The sequence below is a fragment of the Mytilus californianus genome, unplaced genomic scaffold, assembly GCF_021869535.1.
Source record: "Mytilus californianus isolate M0D057914Y unplaced genomic scaffold, xbMytCali1.0.p SCAF_4, whole genome shotgun sequence".
Classification (NCBI taxonomy): Eukaryota; Metazoa; Mollusca; class Bivalvia; order Mytilida; family Mytilidae; genus Mytilus; species Mytilus californianus.
The window spans coordinates 22,795,867-22,816,859 of record NW_026262690.1 but is presented as its reverse complement, the minus strand read 5'-3'; the positions used below and the strand labels follow the sequence as shown (position 1 = coordinate 22,816,859).

Genomic DNA, 20,993 nt, shown 5'->3' with positions numbered 1-20,993 from the left:
TTCATAACATTTGGTTGAGGCAAACTAAAGTTAGAGAACGGAAACCAATTTTGGGACGTACATACAGACGGACAAGGGTAAAACAGAGAATGCTGCTGAAGGTTTCACCTTCTAGAAAATCTGCAAAACTTATCCAAATGTATACTTAATGTGAAGTCCATATATTCAATGTATATAAAAACATTTTAGAAAGTTTGAAGGCTCTTGGTTAAAACTGTAGGTGAAGTTATATTAGTTACACAAAATGGTATTGCTCCATCAAGAATGATAGTGAAAATTGACTTGGTTTCATCAGTGTTCTCCATTTTTCACTAAGGTAAGGTGGGTGTTTTGAAAAAATCACTTGCAACCAGTTGGTTTTTATTTTTGTGTTAACATTTCCAACCCGGTTTTACTTTACTGTTTTTTGGTACACAAAAAGAAGGATTAGTATTGTATTCACATTTAATAAAATTGAACCGTTCTTTGCTATCACTGCTAGCCTTTTATTTGACAAATTAGTTGTTAGCATCTCGGATAGCAGATATGGCTTTTGCAGGACTCCCTTCTCCTGCATATGCATTGCTTATCGATCCAAGTTTCTGTCCTGTTCCTCGCTTTAGTGTTGTATTTTTGGCACACAGAACAGAAATATCCTCCTTCTGTGCCGATTAGCCATTTAAAGTCCTATTCATATTTATCAGCTTGGTAACAACCCCTTAAATGAGGGGTAGTTTAACTCTCAATGTAATGACTACCCCTTTTATGAGGGGTACATTTCACGAAATGAACTCATATTTATTTTATTTACAGAAACTTTTCCCAAAGAACTATACATCTATTTGGTATTATATGGTCAAAACATGTCCAAGAAATTTGTAATATTCCTGGACTTATATCTGCTTTATCATTAAAAATAAATGGACCCTCTTTTAAAAAAGTTGTTCCAAATATAACGATTTTCCCCCTTTTAAGTTAAAAAATCTAAGTTTTTCTCTTTTCTTTTCTTCAACAGTATTGACATGACCTCTTGCCAGAGAGACAGTCCCTCATTTAAGGGATATCCCTCATTTGGGGGATGTTCCCAACATATTCATCTTCGCGACCGCTTGCGTGCCTTTTCCGTTGTTTGATACTTTTTATTCAATTTCAACAATTTCAATACAACTATCCGTTTTAGTTGACTTATTTGGCATAGAATTTTCCTTATCACCATCGTCACCTGCCTTTCTCTTCCCCAAATTAATAAAAAGAAAACATTGAAATTTGACTATCCGCCATTTTTGTCGATGAAAACAAATGTGAGGCGCGATAAGTATTTAAATTTTTACGGTGCAGAACCGAAAAAAATCCGGAATTTGAAAAAAAAGCCGACCACCTCCTAAAATGGAAAGGTGGTCGGCACACCCGGTTTAAATGCTGAATGGAAAACACTGTTTCATCCTTTGTAAAATCTGCATATACTGCATAATATATATGTGTACACAAAATGAGGTGCAACTCTTCACAAATACAAGTACAATCATTTCCATGCATACAAATCTATCCTCTTGACAGTTTTTTATGTATGCAACCATTGACTAAAGGGTAAACTTGCTGTGAGTTTGAGACAAACTTCTAACAGATATGTAAATTGAGTCCTATCATTTCTGCAAATGATATGAGCAATACTCTAACCTTAGACTTAGCAAAGACTTATTTTAAAACAATTACTTACCAACATGAAACATTGTCACTGGTTCTTCACAACGAAGATTTCTTTCACACTGTTTCCCTAAAAAATACAATTTTCAAAAATACATTGACAAATCATTGTATTAAAGAATTAAATAAAGGATCATATATATTTGTGCCTTTTTCAGCATATTTTTGTTACACTTCATTTTTTATTTCTTTTGTCGGTGTATGGAGACAAAGATGTTGACCGTTTCTCTTCCATTATAATAACACAAAAGTTTGCTGTATCATTTATATGGAATTTGCATGATGTCAATTCCATAAATTGCTGTCAGAAATAAAATTGTTCATTTACTGTTTGAAATAATACATATATATTTTCACTCATCAATTCTTAAATTTATTTTGTTATATAAATTTTGCAGATATTTATTTATTTTTAGTGTATATCATTTTAACAAATTTTTTTGCCTGTGATGGTACGTCCCTGCATATACTCAGGAGTGTCTAAAATTAAGCAACATTTCTGATTACAGAACCTACCAAGTCTGACAAATGCAGTTTCACACAGTAATGTTTGGATCCATTTGAGATTCTCGTCCTGTTTTTTCTCTTTAAGAGCATTAACACACCACTGTATTACATCCTTGTCTTCACTGTCAAACAGTTTACTCTCTATTTCATCTTTGACGGTCACTAATTTCTAGAAAAAGACAATCATAGGATTGAAATATGAGAAGAATTTGTTGAATAACGACCAACGTATATCTTTTAAAAAATTTTTACTGTTGATTTCAAATGTTGAACCTGATCCATACTTTAAAGATGAAAATTTGTTTTATCTCCAAAATCTCATCAACATAAATTGAAAGGTATTCTAGGTATGTTTTCAAAGGTTAATGGTTTGAACTTAAAACAAACTGTTTTATCATATTATATTATGAATAAACCTAAAAAAATGTTCCTTTCTTTATTTGTGCCCTGTGGTAGTCAGTACATGTATGTTTATAATTGTTGTATAATAGCCTATTTGTAGAAGACTTTCCTTCTTTTTATATGATTTTTAGTTAATATTCCTGCATATGTATCTTCAACTAAATATGTAGTATATATTGATAACTATCATAGTACTGCTAGGGACTGTATTGATATGATATGATATGATATGAGGACTTCAGCTCATGATTAAGACCTTTCGAAAACTGTCAATATTCCAGCTTTTGTTCCATTTAATTCCATCCAATATCCTTTAAGGCTTTTTTATGTTGTAAAATTAGTTTCAGGTTCTTGAAAATTTTAAAGAAATCTGGCAATTGAATATACGAAAAGTGTGGATTTATTAGGTATAACAACTGGAAAGGACTTAACGACGTAATCTGAGACTCTACCTCATTTGCAAAGAATTCAGTATCATCTATCAATCCATTGTCATAAAGCCTGGACCAAACCTGAAAATAAACAATGCACACATTACATAAGACCCATTAATTTCACCTGTACTTCAGGATTTCATGCTAAAACAATCAGGTGATGTGTCCTACACAATTTAAATTTTTGTGATGTGACCTATTTAGATACTTCAAATGCAAATAGGTAATACAATTAAAAAATAAAAATTGTCAATAAAATGCTCCGCTGGGCGCAGCTTGATACGACCACAGAGGTCGAACCCTGAACAGTTGGGGCAAGTATGGACACAACATTCAAGCTTGATACAGCACTGAATTTGGATTGTGATTAAATATTTGACACAGCATAGGTTTCTGACACAGAATGAATGTGGTCTAAGAACTTTTTAATTTACCTATTCAAACCATATCATTATTATTTGCTTTTATATATAAATCAGAAATAACCAATTTAAAATGGAAAATTTAAAGAAAAAAAAAAGGAAAAAAAGGAAAAAAAATCCCTCCCCCAAATTTTTTGAACCCCCTTATGATTCATCACCCCCAAACTCAAACTCAGCCTTCCCTTTGTGGTATGGTACCTTGCAGTACAATTTCAGAGAGATGCATACACTTGAAAACAAGTTATTGTCTGGAAACAAGAAAAATGCTTGTTTTTAGGCCCCAAATTCCTAAACGTTTAGAGCAATTACCCCCATACTCAAACCCAGCTTTCCCTTTGTGATATGGAACCTTGTATTAAATTTCATAAAGATCCATACACTTACACACAAGTTATTGTCCTGAAACTAGAAAAATGCTTGTTTTTTTCCCCTTTTTGGCCCCCAATTCCTAAAATTTTAAGGCAATTACCCCCAAAATCAATCCCAGCCTTCCCTTTGTGGTATGGTACCTTGCAGTACAATTTCAGAGAGATTCATACACTTGAACACAAGTTATTGTCTGGAAACTAGAAAAATGCTTATTTTTGGCCCCTTATTCCTAAACGTTTTGGGCAATTACCCCCAAACTCAATTCCAGCTTTCCTTTTGTGAAATGGAACCTTGTAGTACAATTTCAGAAAGATCCATACAGTTGCACACAAGTTATTGTTCGGAAAACTAGAAAAATGCTTGTTTCTGGCCCCTTTTTTCCCCCTAATTTTTTAACGTTTGGGGCAATTACCCCCAAACTCAATCCCAGCCTTCCCTTTGTGATATGGAACCTTGTGGTACAATTTCAGAGAGATCCATACACTTAAACACAAGTTATAGTCCGGAAACTACAAAAATGCTTGTTTTTGGCCCCTAATTTCTAAACTGTTGGTACAATAACCCCCAAAATCAATCCCAACCTTCCTTTTGTGGTATTGAACCTTATGGTAAAATTTCATAGAGATCCATTCACTTAAACTAAAGTTAGAGTGCGAAAACCAATGTGTCTTCTGACGACGACGCCGCCATTGTCATACCAATATACGAATGCAAAATTTTTTTGCGGTCGTATAAAAAGTATGCAGATATATGTTTAAATAAATTCTTTCCTTGCAAAGCCATGTGTACCATGACTTAAATTTCTTCTTATTAACTAAAAATACCAATTGGAGACTTTTTCCAACCAAAATATGTTTATAAGAACAGACAAACAGACATGGAGATTGCAATGTGTGCAATACAGCCTACACTTTTAAAGTGTGGGTATAATATATCCTCATTGTTGACAGGCTTGAGATACAGAAGTTGAACTACTTAGATAGCTTTGCCACTGAGGCCCCTCATAACATTTGAACAATATATTTGATTAGACTAAAATTAAAACATACCTGTGATTCAAAATTCCATATTTTCCTTAATTTTATGGTTTAAATTTTACTAAGCATGCCCCCTTGTAATTCAAAGTATCGGAAAACAGAAAGTAGGTATCTGACAGATCCAAAAAGTGCACACATATTACAGCTCATCACTGTTGGGCTGGTGTCCAAATATGAAGTCATTCTGTTTAATAGTACCCGAGTAAAATTTTACCACTATAAAAAACCTCACAATAATTAAAAGTATACCAACTATTTTGCCTACCTTTCTATCTCTTCTTCTTTAAATTACCAAGTAACAAAAGGTAAACATCTGTTTTATGTTGGCCTTATTTTAAAACTTTAACTTAATCTGCATTTTGCCATAAATTATAATAACATATGTATTCCCAAACCAAAGTTTTATTCAAATAATTACTATTTTCTATACAAATTACTTTCAAACCCTTTTTTACCTGTATTCATCCAAAAAGTAATAATTGTACATAGGATGTATCACAAAACTGGTCAGAGACAAAAGAAGTCCGATTTGTTCAGGTTTTTAAAAAAAAATGATATGAAAAAATGAAACCTTCATTTTCTAAAATTGAAAAACAATACTTGAATGGTACAATGGAAATGTCAAAGTCTCTCAGTGCCAACAAAAACTAACACTTGTTTTTAAATTGTGCTTTATACTTTTTTAAATTGAATGATATCGAACCTGTTGTGCAGTAATGGTGATCCCTATTTCAGCAAACCTCTCTACCATTGTCTCCACCATGTCACTGGTGTTCTGTAATTCTGTATATAATGCAAACAACATATCATCCACCTCTGCAGAATCTGTTACTCCACTGATATCGTTAACACTTTCCTCAATACTGCAAAACAATGTCATATTAAAAAATTTCAAACTTCAAAATGTTTGCAATTTTTATTTTAATGTGTTTTCATGCACAGTGCTCATTATTCACTGTGTTTCGTGCAAATTGGTAAAAAGCTACATGTAAGCTATTTTTTTATTATTCTTTCAGAAAATGGCTATTTGTTTTCCTGTTTGTCCATTGCACATACCCATATCCCCCCTTTATGACCCTCTATTAACACTATCCTCTATGCAGGAAAACAATGTCATATTCCAAAATTTCAAATTATCAGTCTCCATACAAGAAACAATGTCAATTTACAAAACTATAAATTAGCAGTCTGTTAACACTTTGCTCCATACAAGAAAACAATGTCAAATAGCAAATATTCAAATTATCAGTCTATTAACACTTTCATCCAAATTGTAAAACAATGTCATAATACAAAACTTTTTAGTCTATTGACATGAGTCTATTGACACGTTTCTCAATACAGAAATACAATGTCTTAATATAAAACTTCAAATTATCAGTCTGTAAACACTTTCATCCAAACTGTAAAACAATCTCATAATACAAAACTTTTTAGTCTACTGACATTAGTCTATTGACACGTTTCTCAATACGGAAATACAATGTCTTAATATAAAACTTCAAATTATCAGTCTGTTAACACTTTCCTCAATAATAAAAAACTATGTTATTTCCGTCTACTAAATATCACTGTCATAACCAGTAATATTGTCTTAAAATCTGTCAAAAACACATGCTAAAGTCTAATAACTGGGAAAAGACCATCCTTAAATGTTCTTGTTTTGTTTATAGTTTAAACATATTGACCTTTGTTGAAAGCAACAAAATAGACAAGACATAACTGCCATGTTTTTAGTAAGGGTACTCCTGAATACTATTATAATGTCAATCATATATTTCAGCATACTTAATCAATATATGAATATTAATTGAAACAAAATTTATATAAATATATGTTGAGAGATAGCCAAGAAAGGATACAGAGCTAAGGAGAAAGAGGGGATATGATTGATTGATTGTTGGTTGTTTAATGTCCAGTAGCATATATTTCAAAGGAGGATATGAAAAGGGAAAGAAGAGGGCATGAAATGTAAGTGTTTGTGTGTGTGTGTGGTATTCTAAGTAGATTATACAGGGCATAAATATGTTTGATAAAAAGTCAGAGCTGAATCATGAGTTATGTTATAAAACATTTGTAATTTACCAGTTTTGTTGTTTTGGTACTTGCTTTGTTAGGATAGATCTCAATTACTCAAGAAATTCAAAAGATCTAATTTCCATGTGCTGATTGATTGAATATTAAAATTCAAAAGATTTTTTTACAAAGAAAAGTTACTTGATTTCTGAAAACATCTACACAATGCAACAAAATAATGTGATGTTCTTACATTTGATCTTTATTTTCCTGAATACCATATAATTCCATAGCAGCTGCATATGGGTCAGTTTTGGTAAGATTATCAAATCTGTTCAACAAAAACTCCTTCAAGTCAATCATTTCCTGCAAGATAAAAATAAAACATTCATTATCATAAAAAACAAATTTAAAATTTCTTTTACAAATTCATACAAAATCTGGCAATAACAAAATGCCAGTTACTAATAAATAAAACTTTGAAGAGGACAGAAATAGTTTACAAACACTGTCCTATATACAGTTTTAGCTTGTGTTTAAAAATCATGCTGCTAAATAAAGATTAAAATGGCTGTATGTCATCTACAGTGTCTGATTATATATAATAGGCAAAAAACTTACAATTATTTTTTTCATATTCATATTTAACTTTTGTTGTAAATAAAAAGGTGTACAACTTAAGTATTACCTTTGTCATGCAGTTTTTGCTACCATCAATTTCCATTAAAGCTTGTATAATAGGCATCTGCATTAATACCTCAGGCTTCTCACAATCTCCAGCTATATGGTGCATCATAGTAAACACATACAGATTCACCACAGATCTGTTATTCTCAAAGTTTTCAAGCATTGTACCATAATACTGCATGATGTTACGATTTGCATATCTGAAACCAAATAGTTAACACTAAATCAAATCATTTTTTCAGGTTATCAATTTTCAGGGATTTAAAAAAAATATCTTTTGTCCTGGGTACATAATTTCAGGGTTTTGCCTAGTTCTATTGCATACCCAAAACAAACAACTACTTATCTGTCACCCAAAAAATCAAATTTATTTTTGGAATAGCCCTCACAAGATCGGTCATTTTTTTAGCTATATAACTTCTTTTTATTTAGAAACAAGCATTCTGAGAGTATTGCATGGCAATACATAGTCCCCTACCGGTTAAAAATACATTGTACTTGAACAAAATGCTAATTTGATTTATAACTTGTCATTGCGTAAACTATATAACAATAAATGGGGAATGTGTCCATGGGACACAGATGATGCCCCCGCTTGCATATCATATAAAGTTATAAAGGGACATAACTGAAGAAAGGTAAAAGTGACGCTACCAAAATTTGTTATTGATCTGAGCTATGTAGAAATAAGTATTGTGTATAAGTTTCATAACATTTGGTTGAGGCAAACTAAAGTTAGAGAACGGAAACGAAAAATTCAGCAATTATCCATTTGTAAAGGGCATAACTCTAGAACAGTAAAAGTGACACCACCAAAAATCAAACTTGGTCTGTATTTTGTGGTTATAAGCATTGTGTATAAGTTTCATAACATTTGGTTGAGGCTAACTTAAGTTAGAGAACGGAAACAAAAAATTCAGCAATTTTTCCATTTGTAAAGGGGCATAACTCTAGAACGGTTAAAATGACACCACCAAAATTCAAACTTGATCTGTATTTTGTGATAATTAGCATTGTGTATAAGTTTCATAACATTTGGTTGAGGCAAACTAAAGTTAGAGAATGGAAACAAAAAAATTCAGCAATTTTTCCATTTGTAAAGGGGCATAACTCTAGAACAGTAAAAGTGACGCCACCAAAATTCATGCTTGATCTGTGTTTTGTGGTATAAATAAGCATTGTGTATAAGTTTCATAACATTTGGTTGAAGCAAACTAAAGTTAAGAGAACGGAAACGAAAAATTCAGCAAGTTTTCCATTTGTAAAGGGGCATAACTCTACAACAGTTTAAGTGATGCCACCAAATTCAAACTTGATCTGTGTTTAATGGTAATAAGCATTGTGTATAAGTTTCATAACATTTGGTTGAGGCAAACTAAAGTTAGAGAGCGGAAACCAACTTTGGGACGTACAGACGGACGGACGGACATACGTACGGACGGATAAGGGTTAAAAAATTAATGCTACAGCGGGGGCATAAATATCAAATCAATATCTTCAAGCATGACAATAAAAGTGTGGAAAACTGATTATTTAAGTGAATTTTCTAATTCCAAGGACCATAACTCTGTACAAAATCATCAGACCCAAACAAAATTCAAACTAAATCTGTTACTTGTCATGATAAAACTAAACACCAATTATCAAATCAATATCTTCAAGCATGAAGAAAAAATAGTGCATAAAAACTGATTATTTGAGTGAATTTTCTAAGTCCAAGGACCATAACTCTGGACAAAATCATCAGACAGGAACAAAATTCGACCTTGATCTGTAACTTGTCGTGATGAAACAATACACCAAATATCAAATCAATATCTTCATGCAAGAAGAAATAAATGTGGATAGTGTCATAAAGGGACAAAACTGAAGAACGGTAAAAGTGACGCTACCCAAATTTGAACTTGGTCTGAGTTTTGTGGTAATAAGGATTGAGTGTAAGTCTCATAACATTTGGTTGAGGCTATCTGTAGAGAACAGAAACTAAAAATTCAGCAATTTTTCTATTTGTAAACACGCATAAGTCTAGAACGGTTGTGTATAAGTTTTATAACATTTGGTTGAGACAAACTAAAGTTAGAGAACAGAAACGAAAAATTCAGCAATTTTTATGTTTATCAAGGGACATAACTCAAGAATGGTAAAAGTGTCGCCACCAAATTTGTACTTAATCTGTATTATGTAGTAATAAGCATTGTGTATAAGTTTCATAACATTTGGTTGAGGCAAACTAAAGTTTGAAATTGGAAACAAAAAGTTTGTACTTGATCTTAGTTTTGTGGTAATGAATATTATTGGTTTCATAATGTTTGGTTGGGGCAAACTTAAGTTACAGAATGGAAATTAAAAATTTTGCAATCTTTCGATTTATAAAGGGGCATAACTCAATAATGGTTAAAGTGACACTACCCAAATTCAACTTGATCTGTGTTTTATCAGTGGAAGTCAAAATTTAACATTGCATTGTATAAAGCATTGATTGTAATGGATTCAACTATAATCATGGACAAAGGAAGATAACTCCAATTTTATAAATTACTTGAAATTTAGAAGAACTCTAGAGCGGTTAAAGTGACGCCACCAAAATTCAAACTTGATCTGTGTTTTGTGGTAATAAGCATTGTGTATAAGTTTCATAACATTTGGTTGAGGCAAACTAAGGTAAGAGAACGGAAACTAAAAATTTTGCAATTTTTCCATTTATAAAGGGGCATAACTCTAGAAAGATTAAAGTGACGCCACCGAAATTCAAACATAATCTGTGTTTTGTGGTAATAAGCATTGTGTATAAGTTTCATAACATTTGGTTGAGGCAATCTTAAGTTAGAGAACAGAAAATAAAAATTTTGCAATTTTTCCATTTATAAAGGGGCATTACTCTAGAACGGTTAAAGTGACGCCACCAAAATTCAATCTTGATCTGTGTTTTGTGGTAATAAGCATTGTGTATAAGTTTGATAACATTTGGTTGAGGCAAACTCAAGTTAGAGAAATTTTGGGACGTACGTAAGTACGAACAAGGGTAAAACTTAATGCCCCCACCGCTACGGCGGGGGCATAAAAAAGTGTGGAAAACTGATTTGCCGGACTGACGGATGGACAAACAGACAGACAGATGGAGTGCAAACCTTAAGTCCCTATCGACTTTGTGGGTAGGGGACTAAAAATAAACAGCTGGCTCCTATTGATATATTCTGTAAACTGAAGGGAAAAAATCTCACTTAATGAAACCAGTTATAAGGCATGGCTTTCAAGTTAAAACTAGAGGCTCTAAAGAGCCTGTGTCGCTCACCTTGGTCTATGTGAATATTAAACAAAGGACGCAGATGGATTCATGACAAAATTGTGTTTTGGTGATGGTGATGTGTTTGTACATCTTAATTTACTGAACATTTTTCCTGCTTACAATTATCTCTATCTATAATTAACTTGGCCCAGTAGTTTCAGAGGAGAAGATTTTTGTAAAAGATTACTAAGATTTACGAAAAAATTGACTATAAAGGGCAATAACTCCTAAAGGGGTCAACTGACAATTTCGGTCATGTTGACTTATTTGTAGATCTTACTTTGCCGACATTTATTGTTTTTTACAGTTTATCTCTATCTATAATAATATTCAAGATAATAACCGAAAACAGCAAAATCACCTTAAAATTACCAATTCAGGGGCAGCAACCCAACAACGGGTTGTCCGATTCATCTGAAAATTTCAGGGCAGATAGATCTTGACCTGATAAACAATTTTACTTCATGTCAGATTTGCTTTAAATGCTTTGGTTTTTGAGTTAAAAGCCAAAAACTGAATTTTACCCCTATGTTCTATTTTTAGCCGTGGCGGCCATCTTGGTTGGTTGACCAGGTCACGCCACACATTTTCAAAACTAGATAACCAAATGATGATTGTGGCCAAGTTTGGTTTAATTTGGCCCAGTTGTTTCAGAGGAGAAGATTTTTGTAAAAGATTACTAAGATTTACGAAAAATGGTTAAAAATTGACTATAAAGGGCAATTACTCCTAAAGGGGTCAACTGACCATTTCGGTTGTATTGACTTATTTGTAAATCTTACTTTGCTGAACATTATTGCTGTTTACAGTTTATCTCTATCTATAATAATATTCAAGATAATAACCAAAAACAGCAAAATTTCCTTAAAATTACCAATTCAGGGGCAGCAACCCAATAACGGGTTGTCCGATTCATCTGAAAATTTCAGGGCAGATAGATCTTGACCTGATAAACAATTTTACTTCATGTCAGATTTGCTTTAAATGCTTTGGTTTTTGAGTTAAAAGCCAAAAACTGAATTTTACCCCTATGTTCTATTTTTAGCCGTGGCGGCCATCTTGGTTGGTTGACCAGGTCACGCCACACATTTTTAAAACTAGATAACCAAATGATGATTGTGGCCAAGTTTGGTTTAATTTGGCCACGGAGTTTCAGAGGAGAAGATTTTTGTAAAAGATTACTAAGATTTACGAAAAATTGTTAAAAATTGACTATAAAGGGCAATAACTCCTAAAGGGGTCAACTGACCATTTCAGTCATGTTGACTTATTTGTTAATCTTACTTTGCTGAACATTATTGCTGTTTACAGTTTATCTCTATCTATAATAATATTCAAGATAATAACCAAAAACAGCAAAATTTCCTTAAAATTACCAATTCAGGGGCAGCAACCCAACAACAGGTATTTCGATTCATCTGAAAATTTCAGGGCAGATAGATCTTGACCTGATAAACAATTTTACTTCATGTCAGATTTGCTCTAAATGCTTTGGTTTTTGAGTTATAAGCCAAAAACTGAATTTTACCCCTATGTTTTATTTTTAGCTGTGGCGGCCATCTTGGTTGGTTGGCCGGGTCACGCCACACATTTTTTAAACTAGATAACCAAATGATGATTGTGGCCAAGTTTGGTTTAATTTGGCCCAGTTGTTTCAGAGGAGAAGATTTTTGTAAAAGATTACTAAGATTTACAAAAAATGGTTAAAAATTGACTATAAAGGGCAATTACTCCTAAAGGGGTCAACTGACCATTTCGGTTATATTGACTTATTTGTAAATCTTACTTTGCTGAACATTATTGCTGTTTACAGTTTATCTCTATCTATAATAATATTCAAGATAATAACCAAAAACAGCAAAATTTCCTTAAAATTACCAATTCAGGGGCAGCAACCCAATAACGGGTTGTCCGATTCATCTGAAAATTTCAGGGCAGATAGATCTTGACCTGATGAACAATTTTACCCCATGTCAGATTTGCTCTTAATGCTTTGGTTTTTGAGTTATAAGCTAAAAACTGCATTTTACCCCTATGTTCTATTTATAGCCGTGGCGGCCATCTTGGTTGGTTGACCGGGTCACGCCACACATTTTTAAAACTAGATACCCCAATGATGATTGTGGCCAAGTTTGGTTAAATTTGGCCCAGTGGTTTCAGAGGAGAAGATTTTTGTAAAAGTTTACGGACGACGGACGACGGACGACGGACGCCGGACGACGGACGCAGGACGACGGACGACGGACGCAAAGTGATGAGAAAAGCTCACTTGACCTTTCAGGTCAGGTGAGCTAAAAATGAACAGCTGGCTCCTATTTATATATTCGTAAACTGGAAAGAAAAATCTCACTACATGAAACTGGTTGAGTGATGGCTTTCAAGTTAAATTAAGTTCGAGAACGGAAACGAAAAGTTCAGCAATTTTTCCATTTGTAAAGGAGCATAACTGTAGAACGGTAAAAGTGACGCAACCCAAATTCAAACTTGATCTGTGCTTTTTGGTAATAAGCATTGTGTATAAGTTTCATAACATTTGGATGAGACAAACCAAAGATGGAGAATGGAAACCAATTTCGGGATGTAAGGACGGACGTTCAGACAGACAAGGGTAAAACTTAATGTCCCCTCCGCTACAGGGGGGGGGGGGGGGGGGGGGATAAAAAATATGAATAAAATGAGTACATTAACAGTACATGTATATGTTAAATATGAGCTTCTTATCACTTTAAAACAAGAATAAGTATCAAAAGGACAGCATACCCAACTCTCCCTTCCACATTCCCTTGTATAGTGACGTGCTAAATATGGGTAAAAAATATATTTTAAAAAGTTCACATTATATTTAACATGCTTACTAAGTTTCAAAGAAATTACCTTAACCCAAACTTTTACAAATCAAATTCCCTGATCCATTACAACTTTTAAAGGGTGCTTTAGTAATATCTATCAATCTATATACTTACAATTTAATATGCTCCATCATGTTAAAGTTGTCAATAACCCATCCATTTCTGTCCCATGAATCTAACAATGAAAGGTATGTATGATTTGTACTGATCAAGTCCTCTAGGAAACATAAACTTGTATCTTTGGATTGATAATGTCTGATCAGTAAGAAAAACACCATTCTAAGCTCTGTCACATTAGCAAGGTCCTCTGAAAAATTTAATACAAATCTGTCTTAGAATACATGTCAATTTAAAAAGAATTTGCATTAATAAAAAGCAGACCATTATTTGATCATGGTTTTATATTAAACCAGAGACATTATTATCCCTAATAGGCTATAGATGGATAGGCAGAGATATTATTATTCCTAATAGGCTATAGATGGATAGGCACATAATAAACATATAATAAACATAACAGAAATTCTAATGCAATTATTTTGTATCAATGGTTCTCATTGGATGACAATAAACGTAAAATTCTCTATCTCCCTGTCTGTAACTATAGAAGCCGACAATTTGAATTCCGGAATGTATTGACATGTAATTACTCCAATAATAAGCAAAAAAACTCACATTTTGTACCTAGAAATCTTCTTTTTATCAAATTTTATTACATTCTGAAGCGGACAAGAAGCCAGAAAATGCCCGGTGTTTACGTTTGATGCCTGAAGCATACTTATGTTATACAGTTATCTCTAAATTATACTTTGGTCAGGAACCTTTCAGATATTTATGTTCACTTCTTCCATTATTACCTTGTTAAACATCAAGAACAAAGTACATACACTGATCTATAATATACTTACTCTGCAATCCCACTAAATATTCCTTGTCATATTCCTCTAAATTTTCATCTGATGAGTACTTTAACAAAGTCTTCAATATTTCATTAAGTGCAGTAATAGTTAGATGAAGCCTAAAACCACAAAAAGGCATTAAAGTAGTGTATCTATATCACAAATAAAACTGTTTAACTTCATAATTTGATAGGAAACTGTCAATCAAGAAATTTCATATCATCACTGGTATAAGTTTAAGGTGTAATACCACCATTGATTTTCCCCTATTAGTCTTTGTTAAATTTGCACTTTTCAAAAAATTGTGCAGAATTTATCTTTGTTTCAAATAAAGAAATACTTGGCATGAGTTAAGTTTTATCCTGTCCAGTACTATAGAAAAAATTTCACATAACTTTTCATTGCATATAAGAAAATAACCATCACTGGAAGTAAACCAATCAAATTTTCCCCCTTTTTTAACCTGTGTACAAGCTTTAGGAACCATGTAACCTCAAGTTTCCAAAATATTCTATAGAAACCCCAAATAAAAATATAATGGTGCTTTGAAATACCCAAGATATATGTTTATGACCCAGAAATGTTTTACTGCAATGAAATGTAGGATCAATTACCTACAACTGTCAAATTCAAGGGAATATTTTTTTTCGCCCTTTTCTAGTATACAACCGGATGTGACGTACTATGATTTGGTGGTATTACACCTAAAGAAGACTTTTTTGTTAAATAAACTGAATGTAACTTTTTTCCTTTGTAATACTGGTTATTTCAAGCATTCCTGTCAAGTTTTGTCATAATCAGTTCAATAGTTTGGGAAAAATCTAGTATAATGTAAGAAGACATCTACAGCGATTCGAGCAAAATTTCTTCGAAAAATCCAAACCAAGCCGCATCATGATAGAATACTGTGTGAACCAATAAATGATCAAATATTGATCTCATCTGCCTACAAACAGTTGAATATGATACAAAAGATGACTTTAGGATGTTAAATACTACTAATGGACCTCTTTGTCTTCCTTATAAGGTCTCTTTTGGTCCATTTATACCTCTCATTTCCTCAAAATTTCTACTTTTTAGGCCAATAAATAAAAATTTTGGGGTAACTTTCACTCATTTATGATAGAAATGTTATGATAAATGATTAATTGAAGTATTCAAGCTGAATGAACTATCCGTATAAAAGTTTACTGTCTCCAAGGACGTTTCAATAAGTCCTTATGTAAAACTTAAATTTACGCCGCGTTCCAGAGAGGGACATAAAAAGCTACTCTTTGGGTGAATAATTTGTTGTTACTGTTTTAAAAATAATTTCATTTACTTAAAACTATATATTTATTAAAGTATTTCTTAGGAAAAAATTTCTAGTATAGCAGAATATAATAAATAAGGAGAACAAGCTCCCCAAAACTCTAAGTATGGCTTGTTCTGTCAACTAATATTCATGGTAAAGTCCTATTTCAAGGAAATTTTCTTATAAAATGTGTTTTGGAGACTCAATCCACTCAGAATATTTCATTATTTGTAATATTTCACTTAAATAGCAAGAAATTTTAACACATGAGAGTACTCACAAGGTCAAAGGTGCATGTACAGCTTCCTATATTAGGTGTAATACCACCATTGATTTTCCCCTATTAGTCTTTGTTAAATTTGCACTTTTCAAAAAATTGTGCAGAATTTATCTTTGTTTCAAATAAAGAAATACTTGGCATGAGTTAAGTTTTATCCTGTCCAGTACTATAGAAAAAATTTCACATAACTTTTCATTGCATATAAGAAAATAACCATCACTGGAAGTAAACCAATCAAATTTTCCCCCTTTTTTAACCTGTGTACAAGCTTTAGGAACCATGTAACCTCAAGTTTCCAAAATATTCTATAGAAACCCCAAATAAAAATATAATGGTGCTTTGAAATACCCAAGATATATGTTTATGACCCAGAAATGTTTTACTGCAATGAAATGTAGGATCAATTACCTACAACTGTCAAATTCAAGGGAATATTTTTTTTCGACCTATTTTAGTATACAACCGGATGTGACGTACTATGATTTGGTGGTATTACACCTTAAGCCTTACTTTCAACAAAAGTTGAATCTTTTCATGTTGACATTTGTCTTTCATTATTGTGTGCGTGTTTTTTGGTTGTTTCTTATTGACTTTTCTTTTTATTCATAGTTATTGTTACACCTTGCTGATTTGACGGCTTAATATTACATTTGGATTTCACTTGTAGAATTTACATGGTTGTAATCAAATATTCACTTCTATGCTTGATTCATGTAGATATCTGTTGATGCAATCTGTTCTGTTTTTTACAGTAGAATTGTATGATTTAATTGCAAAGAACCCAGTAGATATTTTTGCATCCAGTTCTAGCAGAAATGTTTTAGTCAATAATCTGTATTATATATTACATGTACTGAGTTTATAAACAACTGTATCATACTGACATGTTCACTCAAAGACAATATAATACAATAAACCAACAATTTTGATTTTTACTTTTATTTCAATCTCCAGAGGATCTCATAAGTAAAATCGCTGAGCTGAGATAGTTACAATATATCATTTATAAAATTATAGTTTCTATCTTTTTAACTATTTCAATTATTCATAATTTGCTTTCAAACAAAAACAAGAACAAACAAATACTGAAAAATACAAAGATACTTATAAAAATATACTTCTGTACATTGTGAGTGAATGATTATTTTAGTCATAAAGCTAATACATCATAGGCTCTAACAAATATGTAGAAAGACCATGTCCAAACTTTGGTATGGAAATCACACAAAAAAATCAATCTGATAGCCAAATCCATGATTGGGACAGGAATCCCCAAAAAGCAATCAGTTAAAAAAAACAGAAATAAAGCTTCCCAAAAGTTACAATATGTCATCTACAAAATTATAGTTTCTCTCTTTTTAAATATTTCAATTACGGTAATCATAATTTGCTTTGTCTGTCAAACAAAATCAAAGCTGTACAGCAAGATGTTACAATTTTATTAAATGTAAATTCCTTGCATATCAATAGCAATATCTCTGACCACAAATAATTGAGGTTAATTATCAGTAGTTTAATACAAATTGTAATGGGAATATATTACTTTCCAAACAATAAGAAAGAATCATTCAAGTTAGTATCAAAAGTCCACAATAAAGATAGATATCAGTACCAAATGAAAAATGATGATCTTAATCCTTCCTAAGTACAGTCACAGACTTGTGGTACGTGAAGCAAGGTCATATGATGCAAAGCACCTTACTTTTAAAATAACAATATAAAACAATGTCAATCCTTTTATATTAGAATGACATAGTGATAAAATATAAAATACTGTGGATTAAATATTTACCTTCTAATATTGTTAGTGAGATTATTTTTCTTTTTCTGTGCTATCAGAAGTTGTTCTGTCAATACCACTCCTTGATAAGTCAGAAAACCAAACAATTCCGTCTTCAAAACCAACCTAAATTAATCAAAGCAATGTTAGCGTTATAAATGTTCACATCTTAAAATTGAGCAATTCAAAAGTACAACTTTTGTTCCATTTCTTTTTCAGAAATTATTTATAATCTTTACAATGAACAATGGCAATTCCAGTCTGATCCTTACTTAATGATCTACTAACAAGCTGAAGGACTTATTCAAGACATCAAGACAGAATCATTTTAATTAGTATTTTGTCAAATAAAGAATTCAGAAATTAGGATTTAATTATTAGAAAAAGAACACTTTATTTCACTTTGACATCATTATTTAATTTAACAGACTGCTTTTCATTCTTATGATCCTTCTGACACCAACAGTAATTATAATACTAAACTAAAACTGTATTTGTGTATGGTACTATGACTAATACTTGCATACATATCAATCCAAATATATATCTGAATTTCTTGCCATCTTACAAAAAATAAAATGCTTCGCTGGGGCGCAGCTTGATACGACCGCAGAGGTCGAACCCTGAACAGTTGGGGCAAGTATGGACACAACATTCAAGCTGGATACAGCTCTGAATTTGGATTTTTATTAAATATTTGACACAGCATAGGTTTCTGACACAGAAAGAATGTGGTCTAAGAACTTGAATTTTTTTAATTTACCTATTATGGTCCAATGTCCAAAATCAAAATACATGGTTAGATTCAGCATATTAAAGAACCCCATATATTCAATTTTTGTTAAAATCAAACAAAGTTTAATTTTGGACCCCAACTTGGACAAACTTGAAAACTGGGCCCAAAATCAAAAATCTAAACACATGTTTAGATTCAGCAAATCAAAGAACCCCAAGAATTTAATTTTTGCTAAAATCAAACTAAGTTTAATTTTGGACCCTTTGGACCTTAATGTAGACCAATTTAAAAAACAGGACTTAAAATTAAAAATCTAAATACACGGTTAGATTTGGAATATCAAAGAACCCCAATAATTCAATTTTTGATGAAATCAAACAAAGTTTAATTTTGGACCCTTTTGACCTCAATATGAACCAATTTGATAGCAGGGCCCACAAATAAAAAATCTAAATTCATGGTTAGATTCAGCATATCAAAGAACCCCATATATTCAATTTTTGTTGAAATCAAAAAAAGTTTAATTTTGGACCCCAACTTGGATCAACTTGAAAACTGGGCCCATAATCAAAAATCTAAACACATGTTTAGATTCAGCATATCAAAGAACCCCAAGAATTCAATTTTTGTTAAAATCAAACTAAGTTTAATTTTGGACCCTTTGGACCTCAATGAAGACCAATTTAAAAAACGGGACCCAAATTAAAAATCTAAAAACATGGTTAGATTTGGCATATCAAAGAACCCCAATAATTCAATTTTTGATGAAATCAAACAAAGTTTAATTTTGGACCCCAATTTGGACCAACTTTAAAACTGGGCCCATAATCATAAATCTAAATACATGTTTAGATTCAGCATATCAAAGAACCCCATATATTCAATTTTTGTTGAAATCAAACAAAGTTTAAATACTGGACCCTATCTTGGACCAACTTGAAAACTGGGCCCATAATCAAAAATCTAAACACATGTTTAGATTCAGCATATCAAAGAACCCCAAGAATTCAATTTTTGTTAAAATCAAACTAAGTTTAATTTTGGACCCTTTGGACCTTAATGTAGACCAATTTAAAAAACAGGACCCAAAATTAAAAATCTAAATACACGGTTAGATTTGGAATATCAAAGAACCCCAATAATTCAATTTTTGATGAAATCAAACAAAGTTTAATTTTGGACCCTTTTGACCTCAATATGAACCAATTTGATAGCAGGGCCCACAAATTAAAAATCTAAATTCATGGTTAGATTCAGCATATCAAAGAACCCCATATATTCAATTTTTGTTGAAATCAAAAAAAGTTTAATTTTGGACCCCAACTTGGATCAACTTGAAAACTGGGCCCATAATCAAAAATCTAAACACATGTTTAGATTCAGCATATCAAAGAACCCCAAAAATTCAATTTTTGTTAAAATCAAACTAAGTTTAATTTTGGACCCTTTGGACCTCAATGAAGACCAATTTAAAAAACGGGACCCAAATTAAAAATCTAAAAACACGGTTAGATTTGGCATATCAAAGAACCCCAATAATTCAATTTTTGATGAAATCAAACAAAGTTTAATTTTGGACCCCAATTTGGACCAACTTTAAAACTGGGCCCATAATCATAAATCTAAATACATGTTTAGATTCAGCATATCAAAGAACCCCATATATTCAATTTTTGTTGAAATCAAACAAAGTTTAAATACTGGACCCTATCTTAGACCAACTTGAAAACTGGGCCCATAATCAAAAATCTAAACACATGTTTAGATTCAGCATATCAAAGAACCCCAAGAATTCAATTTTTGTTAAAATCAAACTAAGTTTAATTTTGGACCCTTTGGACCTTAATGTAGACCAATTTAAAAAACAGGACCCAAAATTAAAAATCTAAATACACGGTTAGATTTGGAATATCAAAGAACCCCAATAATTCAATTTTAGATGAAATCAAACAAAGTTTAATTTTGGACCCTTTTGACCTCAATATGAACCAATTTGATAACGGGGTCCACAAATAAAAAATCTAAATACATGGTTAGATTCAGCATATCAAAGAACCCAATATATTCAATTTTTGTTGAAATCAAACAAAGTTTAATTTTGGACCCCAATTTGGACCAAATTGAAAATTGGGCCAAAAATCAAAAATCTAAATACATGTTTAGATTCAGCATATCAAAGAACCTCATATATTCAATTTTTGCTACAATCAAACAAAGTTTAATTTTGGACCCTTTGGACCTTAATGTAGACCAATTTGAAAACTGGACCCAAAATTAAAAATCTAAATACACTGTTAGATTCGGCATAACAA

General features: G+C 31.9%; 1 protein-coding gene across 1 annotated transcript in view; it reads right to left on the bottom strand.

Moving 5' to 3' along the window:
- LOC127737714 (protein timeless-like) overlaps positions 1 to 20,993 on the bottom strand; it is a 51,440-nt gene that overhangs the window by 9,428 nt on the left and 21,019 nt on the right. The window contains exons 13-21 of the mRNA XM_052248566.1: positions 17,958 to 18,071; positions 14,601 to 14,710; positions 13,807 to 13,999; positions 7,559 to 7,757; positions 7,124 to 7,236; positions 5,558 to 5,717; positions 3,045 to 3,104; positions 2,200 to 2,359; positions 1,697 to 1,753 (exon numbers count right to left, since the gene is read on the bottom strand). Of these exons, the coding sequence (XP_052104526.1) occupies positions 1,697 to 1,753; positions 2,200 to 2,359; positions 3,045 to 3,104; positions 5,558 to 5,717; positions 7,124 to 7,236; positions 7,559 to 7,757; positions 13,807 to 13,999; positions 14,601 to 14,710; positions 17,958 to 18,071 (1,166 nt within the window). The remainder of the gene's footprint in view (positions 1 to 1,696; positions 1,754 to 2,199; positions 2,360 to 3,044; positions 3,105 to 5,557; positions 5,718 to 7,123; positions 7,237 to 7,558; positions 7,758 to 13,806; positions 14,000 to 14,600; positions 14,711 to 17,957; positions 18,072 to 20,993) is intronic.